The sequence below is a fragment of the Ylistrum balloti genome, unplaced genomic scaffold (assembly GCF_031769215.1).
Source record: "Ylistrum balloti isolate Yb309-2 unplaced genomic scaffold, AGI_CSIRO_Ybal_v1 Utg369578, whole genome shotgun sequence".
In the NCBI taxonomy this organism is placed as follows: domain Eukaryota; kingdom Metazoa; phylum Mollusca; class Bivalvia; order Pectinida; family Pectinidae; genus Ylistrum; species Ylistrum balloti.
Window position 1 is genome coordinate 49705 of NW_026781870.1, and position 16171 is coordinate 65875.

At 33.3% G+C, this 16171-nt stretch overlaps 1 protein-coding gene across 1 annotated transcript; it reads left to right on the top strand.

The window, feature by feature from the left end:
* Positions 1-2550: 2550 nt before the first annotated feature.
* Positions 2551-16073, top strand: LOC132543078 (receptor-type tyrosine-protein phosphatase alpha-like). Its single transcript, XM_060206536.1, has 16 exons — positions 2551-2706; positions 2984-3071; positions 3507-3565; positions 4176-4212; positions 6864-6961; positions 8263-8391; positions 9819-9964; positions 10310-10445; positions 10812-10934; positions 12170-12269; positions 12851-12924; positions 13391-13522; positions 13894-14019; positions 14320-14477; positions 15327-15462; positions 15984-16073. Exons 1-16 carry the CDS (start codon positions 2551-2553, stop codon positions 16071-16073), a joined length of 1788 nt encoding a protein of 595 aa, XP_060062519.1.
* The last annotated feature ends 98 nt before the right edge of the window (positions 16074-16171 follow it).

Consider the following 16171-nt stretch of genomic DNA (forward strand, 5'->3'; position numbering starts at 1 on the left):
CAAAGTAACTAGAATCATACATTTTATAGATACCATATAGAATGGGTATTTTTCATTAAATGATATATGTTTGCTAATTTAAACCACGTGTAATTATTATATTTCATATAAGATATGATGCATTTAAACCCATTCAGAGATTCATTTGCATTACCGCGGTCACTCCAAAATGCCGATTAAGAGAGGAAGAACGGATATTATGTGGAATTATATGTCTATTTACATTGTTTTATTCAATAGAACAAAGACATCCAGGAAATTTCTATGATCCGTTTCTATCTTGAGTCGAAAGAAGCTGTGATTTAACAAAGGGTAAAAACAAAGAAACAAACGTACATGACATAACATATACAAATATATATTGAGTAATCGGTAAACTATAGTCCGAATATTAAATATAACAGTGAAATAAATCTGTTTCCCTTTGAATGACGTTTCTGTGAGCTTTGGGGCTCAAAACATGGGTAGCAGTGATTCGATCATGATTAAGAGATGTTTTCATTGTAAAATTAAGATTACTGTGTAAATTCTGAAGCGGTAGTAATGGTGACGTGACATGCAATACTTTGGAGACGTCAGAAAGTAAATGTTTCCAAAATTGTAAGTAAGTGATGATATTACTGATTCAAGGAAGTCTTAAATATGATAAAGGGATGACAGAAAGCTTTCAATTCTTTCTTATTAATTAGCGCATATCGCGACATAAAGAAAATGTATTTTCCAACTTATCATTTTCTTGCTTTATATATTGTTATTCGCCAACTGCTTAATTGCGCTTCCCAAAAATTTTCGGGGGAGAATATTGTCGGCGTCTTCCCGTCCGACCTTTTGTTTTCGGATCATAACGTTGTCAACTGTTAAGCTAGGGTCATTTTTGATGATGAACAGTGTACAAAATTCAGGGCCCGGGACCCCTCAATTAAACAGTTATTGCCCCTTGTTAAAAAAATTATCCAATAAAGTTGTTTTCGAGGATCATTCATCAGTTTTACTTATACTCTTGTTCGGAGATTTTTTCGGATATTATGAATGTGTATATTACAATCATGGAAATCATAATGTCCGTTATAGAATGATTAGTATAAACCATCGACGCTGCAGTGTGCAAATCGGACCGATAATGTTTCTGTAATAAAGTAACGCTTTATAATGTACACACATATTATACGATACATAATAATGTACGAAGTTATAATATTAGTTTGTATTGTTACTGGCTCGTTGTGCTGACTAGACACGTGATAACATGGAGAGCTCCACTGGTTGATGCGCAAACAATCTGTATTAATTTTTGTGTTTTCAAACGAATTTTGATGTCAAATTTAGAATTAACATGGTGTAAGTATTTGTCATTGTATAATATCCACAGAGAATACAGGACAAAATTGCAATATAGGAGAATGTATTTAAGGCGGATTGACGAAACCCAACGCTCGATGTCAAAGTGATAATATTTTGATATGATGATTGAAATAAAGTAAATTATCAATCGATTCTTGAATGTCATCGATAGTCATATGATATTCTTAGTTTTTCCAGCATTATTTGCAGCTCCCAAATCTAAGTCCAACTCTGCTGCAGGGATAGTTGGTGGTGTTGTATCATCAGCAACTGTGGTGATAATCTTATTGGTTTCCCTGGCTACTGTGGTGATAAAGAGAAGAAGGTAATATTGTCTATGGTTATGTTTGTATTGATTTCGTAGGATTAAAGTCCCATTCTTTTAATATTCATAACGTTTTCAAAATTCATAATCAAAACAAATCATCAAACCTTTTTCTCATTGAGCTATGTTGAGGGACATTTTTGTAGAACACTTTCGTAAACGTTTCTGTAAATCAACCAGTTGAATTGAAATATTTTCTTTTTATCTTTGCAGACATTATAGAAATATGTTTTCCATAAGAAATGCAGGCAATGATCAAGAGCAAGGTACTGTAAACATGCTATAAGCATGAAAATAGAATTAAAACTGATTTCTTTTACAGTTATATTTACTGATGTTCAGATATACTCTTCGCCCTGATGCATGAATATCTTACCTTTACCTAAAAATTAAAAATAAAGTATTGGTAAAGTTTACAGATGTTTACTACATGAAAGTTTTTTTTTTTTAAAAAATCATTAACAGGATTTCATTCTCAAATACCGTTTTCATTCTCGATGACGAATTCATCGATCGCTATTTTGACTACTGTTCTGTAAATGTTGATTTTGATTTGATTTTCAAATATTCGTCGTTTTACCAGAAGTATAACGTGAACAGATGTTTTTTCGCCTGAAATCATGATATGATGTCACACTTTGTAATGTCATAATGAATATATATATACATTTAGTCGCGATGACTCAATGATTTTACATTAAGAAAGATGAAATAATGACAAAACAAGAAATCTGAAATAAGTTCTATTCTTATTTCATAAAAAGGAAATATGAAAACTCATGGTCCGATTGTATATGTATAATAGATTATTAAAAACCCTCTTATTACATACACACCAATTCTAACCAGGTGTCGTGTATGATGACGTTACATCAGATATACATATGGATGACGAACCAAACCATACAGGTATGATAACGTTTGAGAGCGTCATCAACAATTGCAGGGAAAACGTAGTATCAAGGAAAACGCTAACAGAGCATCTTCGAATGGAAATCGCCAGAAAAGAAAACTGCGACGAATTTGAAAGGGACTTCAATGTTAGTATATAGATGTAATGTATACATATGTGAAATTAAAATGAATTGCTAAATAAGAATGGTTAATATATATTGTACGAAACAATTTACACCAGAAAATTGACATAGAAACCCCACGACGAATTCCTGTATACTTCTCTAGTAGGTCTTTAAGTTGATTTTATGCCATTGTTACATCATCGTCTCCTCCATAATTGACATTGGATATTAAGAGGCATCCTTTACATATTGAAAATACCACTATCCTCGTCTATGTAATTTTTTGTTTACGATTTAGGATTTTCAGTCTGGTATCCAGTTCCCTTGTGAAGAGTCAGTTAAGGATGAAAACATGAAAAAGAACAGATACACGAATATAATTCCGTGTAAGTGTTATCAAAGAAAGCTGCACAATATTCTTTTGTTTAATGTTTCAGCGAAAATATTCAACATAATTAATTCAAACTAAAAAAACAAAGAAATGTTTTCGCGATTTTGTTTCACGTTTAAAACGATGAATGATACAGCTGACCCCCGAATAAAGTTATATTTTATATATGTCTCAAAGTAAGTTCTTAAAGCTTAAACATTAAAATTTATGTAAACAGACCCGGGAAGAGCGGGGAGGGAGACAAAACGATGATGGCAAAGTAAAAATGTAGCTCATCAAAACCAAAGAATAACAGTAACATAGATTACTTTGATATGAACAAATGGTCAGGGACGAAACAAAAGGTGTTTCATGATGAGAGATATGATTGAAGTAGCCGATCAAAATCAAGGAACAAAAATCGATAAGACTTTCTTTTCTGGACTTACAGACGATCACTCCAGGGTACAACTTGGAAACCGAAGTTACATCAATGCTAACTTTATAAAGGTCAGTAAAGAGGTTATATTGATGTAAGTTTGCATAGGCTCAAATTCAGAATGTTGATAATGCAGTTGTTGAGAGACACTTTAAATGCAGTTCAAAAGATTTTAAGCCAGCAATTTTTTCCATTAATACTTTGTTTTTAATTTCGCTTTATAAAAATTGTAGAGATGATAAGTAGTATCTGTTGCAGTAGCTGGGTCACTCATTAAAAAGTGCCACTGAACGGAAAACGGATGTCTCTCTCTCTCTCTCATGCACACCACCACCACACATACACACACACACTAACTAAAACACTTATTGGAATGGGGAATGCAACAGTTTTCCTTTTGGATATATATATATAAACTCTCGATCCATTAAGTTTGTCGTTAAAGAGCATTATATGTCTGGTTAAACGGAATGTAGAAAAAGGTAAGATGATCAAGATTGATATTCAATAGTGTCGGCTAATTCCCTAGTAAGTTTCAAGCAAAATGTGCAAGTCTCTTTATTTATTTGTGACCTTTAACTTAACTAAACGTTTTGATTTTGTCATTCTTGAACTACACTGAGAAGAATATTGAATCACGTTGGTTTAACAATGCTTGATACCACGTACGATTGCTTTCAGAATTTGGAAGGAACAAATGAGTATGTGGCAACACAAGGCAAGTAGTAAATAACTGAAATATGACAACACGTTCTATTTACATTAAGACATCATCCGATATATGATCATGAGAAAAGAAAGCACTCCTGTGTAAGCAAGGAAAAAGTTCTTTTTTCCAAGACACAAGCAGCCTAAATTTGATTTCCTTCGTCGCATTATGTTCAGGAAGTTTGCCTGCGGCATCAATCCTCCAGAAAATAGTTCAATATGAAGCCCATGTAGGATTAAATATAAGTACTCAATAGCTATCTAATATTCATCGTGTAATACTATATTGAAATTTAAAAATGCAAAAATATAGATTGATTTGTTGGATTATAAAATAACCTTATATATATATATATAAGGTATACACGATATATACAAGGTATACATCAAATAAATTCATACGCAGATGTAGTAGTCTCTCTCTCAAATAGCGAATCGAATGATGTTTCACAACAAAAAGTAATTGAATGCTCCTACGTCTTTTTCATCTTAACGTCTACAAGGTACCATACTGTGTCACAATTACTTACCATATCTATTATACGTTAATACTGACAACCACGTTGCGATAGCTCTGAAAGGAGGAGTGCCAGTTTGGGACTTCCGGTGGCCATGACGAATACTTTTTATTTTTTGTCTATTAAAAACTTGAGGTCAGGCGGTAATGACATGAAATTAATCTAAGGTCAGCTCAAGGCTGTTCAGTTGTTATAGGGGGACGAGTGGTGGATCTAATTCATAATTATTGCAATATTTATCAAACTAAAATTTTTTTTTTAGTTTTTTTTCTCTTAAATGTCATTTGCTGATATATTTCAAAACCTTCATTAGAAAAAATGACCAAAAAATACGCCATTGTTGAAAAGTAGGTCACGGTAATTAAGTGCCCTAATTACTAATTAAGTCACACTTGAACACCGTTTTTTGTGTTAATAAACAATACGTTTTTCACCTGCAGTGTATTTATTTGAAATATGTTTGCATGAATTAGAGCAATGAAGAAGTTACAGTCAGGATAAGAGAGGCATGCCATTTAAATAGACTAGTTACAATTTAAAGTGCAAGAGCACCAGTCACTCTCTTATTCCAGTTAATGAAAATGAATATTGAATTATACTGTATGAAAAATTATTTCAAATAAATTTCACAGTATAATAATTCTTCCGTGCATTAGTTGTATTCTTGAGCTTTAACATAAGATTGTTTGACACTAGAGCTTTAACATAAAATAGTATGACATCATGACATCTCCCTGATGTATACCTTGTTAATGGTCTTGTTTCAAACACTAGCAAACTTTAGTAATCTACAATGCAGTGTATGTAACACATGGTATATCCAGATATATAAGGATACTTTGTTCTGTGCAGTTCGTACATTCATTGACTTATGCACATATCTTGTGTATCACTAAACCGTTAAATACAATTTCATTCATACAAGTGTGACATATATATAATAGTATTATAGTATTTTGTTTAGTTTATGTAAACTTTTTGTTATTTTTGCAAAATGCCAGTAAACAATCAGTGTGCATGCTGCAAAGCAGATTATAAAGTCAGAATATATTGTCTGAATCAGGCAGATGTTCTGTCTTTCTTGAAAGATAACATCAATAAAGATTTATGTTTAGGTGACCCTGTATGTAAGAAATGCAGAGGGAGATTCTACAAACACCATGAACCAGTAGAGCATTCTAACAGTGGTTTAGACCATCAGAATGAGACACCTGACTCTAAAACAATCAGACTTTATAAATCTTAGTTTTCCAAGCTTTTACAGTCAGTTTACACATCTCTGTACTCTTCACTAAACAGTGCAAGGACTGCATTAGCTGTTCTTCTTGTAAAGTTGAAAACGGGCATGTCCTAAGCAATTTTAGTTATTTTTTCAATGTAAGGTTGGTGCCAGAGTAGTCGGCTGCTGTGCCCACATTGCATCTGTCCTATGGTATCTTTCTTATGACCGACACCAGTCTGATACTGCATAAACAACTGCCCCCTCAAGTTTCCTTAGTTGTGTTGATGACACAATGACGGTGGAGAGCTGGTCAGATTGTGACAGCGACAGTAACTCCTAAATGAATATCCCAACACCACCATTCCCCTTACTAAAGCAGTAAACAAACATTCAGTCCCGTAAGTAATAGAAAAAGGTCATTTATGATCCTGTGAAACCCGGTGCTGAATTGATTATTTCCATTTTAATATCATCCATATTTGCAAACATATTTCAAACAAATACACTGCAGCTGATACACACATTGTTTATAGATGTATTAAGACAAAATACGGTGCTCAAGTGTGACTTAATTAGTAATTAGGGCACTTTTAGTTTGATAAATATTGCAATAATTATGAATTTGATCCCCCACTCGTCCCCCTATAACAACTGAACAGCCTTGAGCTGACCTTAGATTAATTTCATGTCATTACCGCCTGACCTCAAGTTTTTAATAGACAAAACAAAAAACAAACAAAAAATAAAAAGTATTCGTCATGGCCACTAGGAGGCCCAAACTGGCACTCCTCTTTTTCAGACAATCAAGTTCAAGTAGGTGTAATATTGAACTTACTCGTGATATCTAACTAAAAGCAAAGTATTTCTATAGTGCGGCAAAGCATTCTTGTTTAAAGAACCGTTATCAATTTGGCATTATAGGTCCGAAAGGTTGCACTCTTGGTGATTTCTGGCAAATGGTCTGGCAGCTTAAGACGAAAAAGATAGTGATGCTCGCAAAGTGTATAGAAATGGCAAAGGTTTGTCTTTTCTTTGTAGAAACATTTTTCCTCCTTTTTAAACTCATCATGATCGAATTGTTGAGGATTGTACAAAAGACATACAATATATTAGCACATTTAGAAACAAATCTAGAATTAAATACACTGTACTAAAAAATGAATTACATTGGAACACACAGCTACTTCGTCTTTCTAGGTGCCGCCGTCCATGATGCTTCAACTGTTATGTATATGTCATACTGGTCTGTGTGATATCTAATTATTTCATATTTTACGGTGTAAGGTCAAATAACACCATTTCGGAATTTGGTTGATTTTATTATTAATTTGTACGTAAATCAGGATAAGTTCTAAATCATAATCCTGATTGAAGCTAAATAATCTGAACCTTGAAGATTGAGTCTAACGTTATATTTTAAGCAAGGACATCATTTTACATTCAAAGTAAACTATAAGGCCTAAAATGTTGAAACCTAAGAGATGACTGAGAAAACTTTACAGTGACATTCACTGACCCCATAATTTCCTATTATTATTCATTTCAAAAGAACGTCAAGTATACTTGTACATCCTTAACCGCGCTTTTATTCAGTTAAAGAATAAAAACATGGCTTGCAAGTAAAAGCAAACATCGGAGACTAAAAGTCCACCAGCAGTGGTTGCAGTCTGAAAGGACTGTACAAAAGACACAATTATTTATCTCTTTCAATATCAGTTTTGAATTAAATACATTAGAGACGCATAATTAATATCATTTAGAATTCGATACAGTTAGCATATAACCTAAAGTTTAGATTATTCTAAAAATTATTGTAAATTGTACATTTACTTTAATGCAGACAGTTTAATGTAAAGAATACTCCAGTTGCCAGCAATATGATAAATGTTTGCGAAACAGTCGAAGTTACAAATTCGTTCTTTCTATTAGTATTTAAACAGTGCTCTCTTCGACAGCTGTTAACAGGAAAGTCTTGTATCCTAATCATCCATCAAGGAAGTATCTTGTATTGGAATGATGCGAACACTTACATGTACATGCTTTTCTTCAGTGAAGTTATTAGCATCTCGAGACTTTTGTACCATATTTGATATTCTCATTGTTTGATATTCTTGTATTTGTAATCCGCCCACAAAGAGAGGTAGGGCTTTATATTGAATGTTTACCTGGCCTATTTGACCTGTAAAAAGACGGCATATGATTAATTTGCATGCTGAATAATAAGCATTATCAATATGTTACTCATATGATTTCTTAACATTAATCTCAAACATGTCTAGTCATATATATGTGTGTGTGTCATAAACCATCTTCTTTTTAGCGTAAAGTTGATCAGTACTGGCCTGATAGTGGTGATCCGATCGAACACTACAATTTGAAGTTAAGCTTAACATCTTCCAATCAATATGCGGCATATACAGTTCGGGAGCTGATGCTTGAAAACAAAAAAGTAGGTTAAATACTTCATCCAAGGTTGAAAACTTTTCTATTTTGCATGCTGTCATATAAAGAATGCTAATAAATTGAATGAGCATCTTCCGTTATTATTAAGATATTCATTTAGTCATTTCAATACTTCAAGCAGTTTTCTTTTCCACCATTTTCGAGGATGAAATTAAACGAAAAAAAAAATGTCTTGAAGATGAGAGTTATGAATCCTTTTCATAACTCTCAAAAGACTTCATTTTTCCTTCAAGATTTAAAGTAAAACTGAAAATTTGAATCCAATTTGATATTGTATGGCGATAAATGGAGTAAACGTCAAAACATCATTATACGGTTGTTTCTCTGTTCTGGGAATCTGGAGATAGCTGGGCCAATGATAAGAATGTCCAAATAATATTAAAAATCTGCCTTTGAAATATTTATATACACCTTTCCCATACTGCAATAACCATATGGTAAACTAATACGATAGACGTTTAAGTATCTTCGTCCATCTAAATCAATTTCACTATTCATATTCAGACAATGTTTTAGGTTAAACGGATCACAACCAACGTAACCCAACAAGATCTGTTCTGACGACACAAATGTAATGTAAATCAAAGAAAAATACAATACATTAATCTTTATTTGAAAATTTTAATTAAATTGATATTAACACGCCGGTTCCGTGTACATTATTGTATCATTTCTAACAAGTGTAGTCATTCGAAATATGAGGATATCAAAAATGCCGTCGATTTCGTAACATAAAATGTTCAACTGTTATTCACTGCAGTGAAAAAGAAAAGAGAAGAAAATGCCGACATGTTAAAAGAATATGAATTTGATGTAATGTGAAATATGTCATTGACATAGGATCTTAAATGAATTTTCATTTTATATAACATTTTTTTAAACTGGTCTCTAAACTTTTAATTTAGGTTTGTCAAAATTTAAGCTTAGAGACTATTTTGAAATCTCGTGTGAAATGTACAGAGGTAGCTAATTTGTTCCGCCATTTTCAGTTCATGACGTAATATCATTATCCATAAAATCACATCACAATCGATTTCTGATTGTCAATGAGAAATGCTCGAGGGAATATTATAGTAATGACATATTCAATAATATTACGTGGGCGAATTCATTGCCCAACAGGCGGATTATGTGAGAAAAGCATATACTATTAATTATTTCAATATATATGCAGGAAACATTTTGTTCAGAAATCATATTTTATAGCGCTGGTGTCAAGCTTAATAATTAATTGGTTATTCCAGACAGCATGGTCACTAAATCATGGTCCTAAGATTGAAGGATTATTGGAAAGTCTGCATTTAGCAAAATCACTAACAGCATTAACTATTATCCACATTCATCTGATTAACTTATAATGGAACAACTGTGTGCAGCTAAAACAAAACATTTGATTCCTTGATTTTTTTTCAGACAAATGAGAAGAGAGTGGTTACTCAGTTCCATTTCAAAAAGTGGCCTGACAACGACATACCTGACGTCATGCATTTTGCCCTCTTCCTTCTCCATGTAGAGTCTGTCAAACCAAGTTCCTCAGGACCAATGATTGTTCATTGCAGGTAGATATACGTGCAATCCTATTAAGACAACAATAGTTGTTTTCAGAGGTACTTACATGCTTAAATTTGTAACGAAAATAAAGAGAAAATAATTCCTCGTTGATGCAGGAAAATGTACAGAAGTTTGACGACGAGTTTAGTAGATAAGTATATAAATAAAAATACACTATCCAGCTACTTCCCTCCGCAATCTGATTTCTCCTCTCCTTCTCCACTTCACCTTCAGAAATGGTTTTGACATATGAAGCTCAAACACAACAAGGAATACCAATATCAACATAACAAAGTGTGTACAAATGAGCTGTGCTATGCTCTTTCATGTAAATTCCTGTATCTTTTCTTCAGTGCTGGTGTTGGACGTACCGGGGTATTCATAGCTAGCGATGCATTGTACAAACACGGAAAGTACACAGAGGGAGTGAACCCAGCTGCATACATTCACAGCATGAGAAAGGACAGGATGGATATGGTTCAGACAAAGGTTTTTGTTTCTACCACTGTATAGGATCTTTAAACAATGCATTTATTGTAACCAAAATACGAAAACTGTAAATGCATGAATTCTAAGGCAAACGTTATCTAACGAATGTTTTATACCAATTTCATCAATGAATCGGTCCACAGACAAGCAATTTTGTTTGAAAACACTCATGGGGAACTTCTTTCTGAATTATACCCAAGTCTTATCATTGATATCATTAATTTATTTGACATCTATTTATATTTTTCTATTTTAAGTAAAAATCAGAGTTGGTTTTCAGTGTTGTTATTAGATACATATATATGTACATACTATTCAAATAAGCTGTAATCAAATTTCGTCATAGATTGTTATATTGTATTACAGCCACAGTACATCTTTATCTACCGTGCCTTACTTGAGCTTTTTCTCATTGACAAATCAAGTCTGACCATGGGCGACTTCAAATCCCAATACTTGCAGTCATCTTGTCTACTTCAAGATTACCATGTAAGTACACTGAGGATTTAGAAAGAGGAAAACCATTTGCGATGTACACAAATATTGAAAGATCAAGGAATGTTAAATACACAAGTCAGCTTCTGTTGACTTCTGAACACACATCAAATCGAAATGAAAATAAAGATAAGGAACAAAGAGAATGCTTGTGGTTATGCGTAAAATGCTTTGCGTGCTGAGGTGTGAAGCGTTCATAGAATTTAATGCAACAGCACCGATATGGAAAAAACTGAGTAGTTTAGTGGTGTGACAGATAAAGAACTTTCCCAATGGCGACGAAGTTGCGATTCCCTTATCGAATGTGAAAAGATGTTAAGGCATGTGCCCGTTCATTCAATTGGACATATATAATGGTTTCCATTTTTAAGATCCACTCCCATCCCACCTGCTCTCTCTCTCTCTCTCTCTCTCTCTCCGTTCCCTACTTCAACACACTTTCATTTAGGTAATCACTGAGTTTCTTTATACGCGAAGAAAATATATTTTCCTTATTTTTTCTACTATACACATTAAGCTTTTGTTCCTGTCAATTGTAATTGTAGGGATTAACTTGATAAAACAGTAAAGACACGTATTCTCGCGTAGTTTTTCTTTAAAATTCAAGGAACTCGATTCAGCATGATTCTTCATATCACACGCACTAAACAAATATTATTTCCATTTCAATGTCATAAAACATATACATCAGCTACAATTATTCATGTGTAATGTAGAAACCTAAGAAATATAATTTGCTGATGCTAAAATGACTTGCATATCGTTGTTGATAGATACAAAAATTTGCAAAAATATTTTGATGAGTTTGTTGAAAGTATTGTTTGAAAAGATAATCAGTAGAAGCATTTTCCAGCTGGTTGTGATGAACGGAAATTTATTAAAGAATATTTTTTATCATTCTGAGGAAAAGAACACAGTGTGTCTGTGCCTTCTTTGTGAATTTCAAATCTTTAGTGGTTATCTTGAAAGACGCAATGTAATTGCATCTTGAATCATTTATTCTTGGTAGTTTATAATGACCAACTTCAAAGCTGAGAAAATATCTACACGTATAGTTGATATTTGATCAATCACGACACACTTTATTCAGAAGTTAAATTGATGTTAGTTTGAATCATGTCCGCATCAATCAGTGATTTTGTGAAATAATTTTACAAATGGTTTATCAAGCTGTTATCATTGTTATTTAATGTTACTTTTTCACTTAATGTTATATTATCAATTGTCAGATGCTCGATGATAATCGTCCAATCCTTCCCAACGATCAAATAGCAGGTGGCATGGAGCCAGAAAACGAAAAGAAAAACAGGGACCGAAAAATACTGCCAGGTAAGTAACTGTTGTATTTCTTTTTATAAATACTCTCTGGATTTTCTGAAAACACTTTGAAACCTGAAGTGTAGTAATTGTGCTTTAGAATCAACGTGTCTGAAAGCCATATCGTCAAAAATGTTTATTATTTTTATAGTTTTACATACATTCATCATTCTCAAAACTCAATGCGAAAATGAACATTAAAGTGCACTACTTAGGTATATTTTCAATTAAATGAAAACATTAAACGTTCTTTTTTATGTTCTTTTGTTACTTTGGAATGTTATTATTATTGTAATATTTACTTGGGCCACATTGGATTGTTATCATTATTGTAATATTTACTTGGGCCAATCGTCGGAGTCGTCGACTCATGATTTCTATATGAAATTAAAACACAGTATAAATAATGCAAAATGAATTATATCAGTAATTAAGTTACCAAACCTTCTGTCCAGTAATTTACACATAAGCAAAATAAACATCTGTAGTAGAATTCAATCTGTTTTAACGACATCCTCCATGATCCGAGTCCCAATAAGAGAAACACATCTAACTGACATTTTCTTTTTAAAAGATCATTTCTTTTTATGCAGGCTACACCCACCGTCCTCTACTGTCGTCACAGCCAGGAAACAGGACGGGTTATATCAACGCTGTTTTTCTTCCTGTAACATTTAATAAATTAATATACTGTATTACATCGTATTTTCTCTGCTAAATGCTTTCAAAATAAACTGTATAACAGGATATTAAATAAATCCGGTGTTTTCAGTCATTCGAATAACCTAAATTGAAACATTTTACAATAGATAGCTATAACTTATATTTGCCGTTTGAAGAAAAGGTATGTTCTTATTAACATATGTTCATGAGATATAAGAAAAAAAACATTAGTCGATCAGTAAAAATATACTTTGTTCATCTCATTAATTTTCAATTTAAAAACAATTAAAGCTATTTGCGGTAATTGTCATAGTTAATGGCCTAAATATCATGTTCAAAGGGAACAATTTAATCGTACGATTAAATGGTAAATAATAAATGTATATTGGACTCAATACATACCACAAGTTTTGTATTAGACATCATTCATGGTATTGAACTAAATGCCGATATAAATTAACATATTGCAGAGTGTTCAGAACAATGAGAGGTATATAGCTACCCAGTGGCCTCTTCCTCATACTGCTGATGACTTCTGGGCGATGATTTATGACCACAGATCTACGGCCGTAGCCATCCTGGATAGCGATGCTGATACTAACGTTTGTAAACCTGAAAATTCACAAAAAATTACCAAAACATTTTCTCTCTCCTATTTTGTGTAATGTTATACATGTATGTTTCATAAAATGATGAGTTCACAAATACATATAAATGCAAATTTCTGTATTATATTTGAACTATAAATAAGCGTTATTTCTTAGAATTACGATCTGTGAGAATTATAAACATTATGATTTAAATAATGCACATCCATTGGTTATAGAAGTATTACGATGATTTTCATGTTTGAGAACAACATAAACCTATGTGAAATGTAGTTTTTCATACACTTAACGTCTAACAGTTCAAATCTTAATAGTTTCCTGGCGTTTACAATCGTTTCATCACTTCTTATGTATCTGTCACATAGGATCCTTACCTGATGCCCTCAAAAGAAGAGGCGGAGATAACAACGGCGCATTTTTCTATACGTTTTAAAAATAAGCCTCGTATTGAGAATTCCGTCGTCATAGCAGATATGTACCTGTCTAAAATTGTAAGTTACCCACTAACGAATACTCTGTAGAGTCCTAAAGGCTGCTTATGCGTATTAATGAGTAGGAAATGAGTAGTAATCAACAATCATCAACACCTGAGGTCAAATAAGTCTTTAAAGTTGGTACTGATTTCTGATCTCGATCAGACTAGAACAAGCATATTCAATCAAATAATATCGCGCTCTTTGACGATAAGATTAAAATCCTCGACTTTGTTTCTGTTCTGCTTAACAAAGGCGATGAAAGAGTGGTGGGAAATATAGGAAAATGCATGGTATAGTTTCGCTGAATTTTTCTAGGGGGATTATGACTCGCTCCAGCTCAAGATATTCAGAATGTGTGACTGGCCTAAAAGCAACCAAACGTGTGTTAGTGGCTGTGTCGTGCAGATGGTGTCTGCAGTGCATCGGTACCAACTAAACGACACTTCCGGTGGTCCGGTGACCGTCGTCTGCAGGTTTGTTGGTGTGATATCAGCATCATTTTTTGTTATGTGTCTTTTATCACACAGGCCGAATGGAACTTAAAATGGTGGCCTTTGTGAGAATGTCCACCTTGCACAACAAAAACCCCTCTGTGGGTTTTTAAAAAATGAGTAGGCATGATAACGCTGGCCCAGAGGTTAGAGTTAGATTCGCAATGGGGATTACTTAGAACAGGACACCCCCCCACCCCACCCCCCCACCCCCACCCCCCCCCCCTCAACCCCCACTTCCTTTTCCTTTCTGTCCTTAACCGATCTTCTCGTTACGACAGGCTTAGTGAGAGTTAGGCTAGGGCTATACTTAGGCCAAGAGGTCGTCATCAAAATTATAGCAGACGATCCCTCTCTACCTCATCTCTGTAACTCACTCTCTCTCATATTTTCCCCATCTACTCACTTTACTATCTATTCTCGTTCGCTGAAAGCCCACAATGTGGACGTAAAACACGTAAAATAAATATGTGCCCTGCTGTCATTCGTTATCGGTATAACGTTTGTAATAAAAACGTCAAATAAGTTTGTCCTCGACTCGCATTTTCACAAACATTTGTTCAGGGTGCATTTTATGAAAGTATTTATTCAATATTGTTACTTGTCCATTTTCGATGGTCTCCAACTGCTCCCTATTTCGTTTAAGCGATATCGATATAAAATCACAATTCTATGTTATATTTTCAGGAAGATTTGCAAACCAATAATCAATTTAATATCAAGAGAGAGATTTTAGAAAATAAATGACACTATCTATGAAATAAAAGATTTTTGAATTTTCAAAAGCGAGACCTAAAAATTGAAAATAATGAGGAAACGACATGTTTTCAGGAACGGTTCCTCGAAATGTGGTATATTCTGTGCTGTTGCCAATGCTATAGAAAATATCAGCCTTAATCGGCAAATTAGTCTTGTTCAGGTGGTGAGACAGCTTCAACTTCGACGGCCGTCCTTCATCAACACCAAAGTAAGTGAAACCGTATAATTAGATAAAAAAGTTAAAGTGTACGTAGCTTTTCATAGAATTAGCATGATGTATGACCTGGTACCAGTTTCTGAATAAAGACATTCTGGTTTTATAAACTATCAAATTTTATTTGTATATATATATGTGTGTGTGTGTGTGTATATATAAATGATAGAGAAAAGCCTATAAAAATCCCATATCCTATAGAAATACACTGTATGTTTTTAACTGTAGAATTAATGTTGATTTTTTTCGTTAAAGCAAATTTTCGCAAGTCAATTAAACGTTTGCAACAGCAAATACATATTTTTCATGGACACTACAAAAATGGCCACAATTTTTTATATGTATATTTGATATTATATATAGTTATTCACACTTCTAATGTTATTTTGAATACTTTCCGAGACCAGGAATTCGGTTACATGACAAAAGAGGTCAAACGTATGTTTTATGTGTTCCAATAGCAACAATGGTAAAACAACATGGCTCATCTTAAAACATATCCTTTCTGATTTCAGACGAGTTACCTCTTGTGTAATCGAGAAGTTGATGCTCATTTCAATACCATGTCAGAGTACCAAAACTTGGGAGGACCTTCTCCACAATAGTATCAAAGATGTCAGTGATATGAATTTCTGTAGATTTTTCTTTTCGGTTGGACTCAAAATCGTCGTATAAAATTTCATATTTGAAAACACATCTTTGT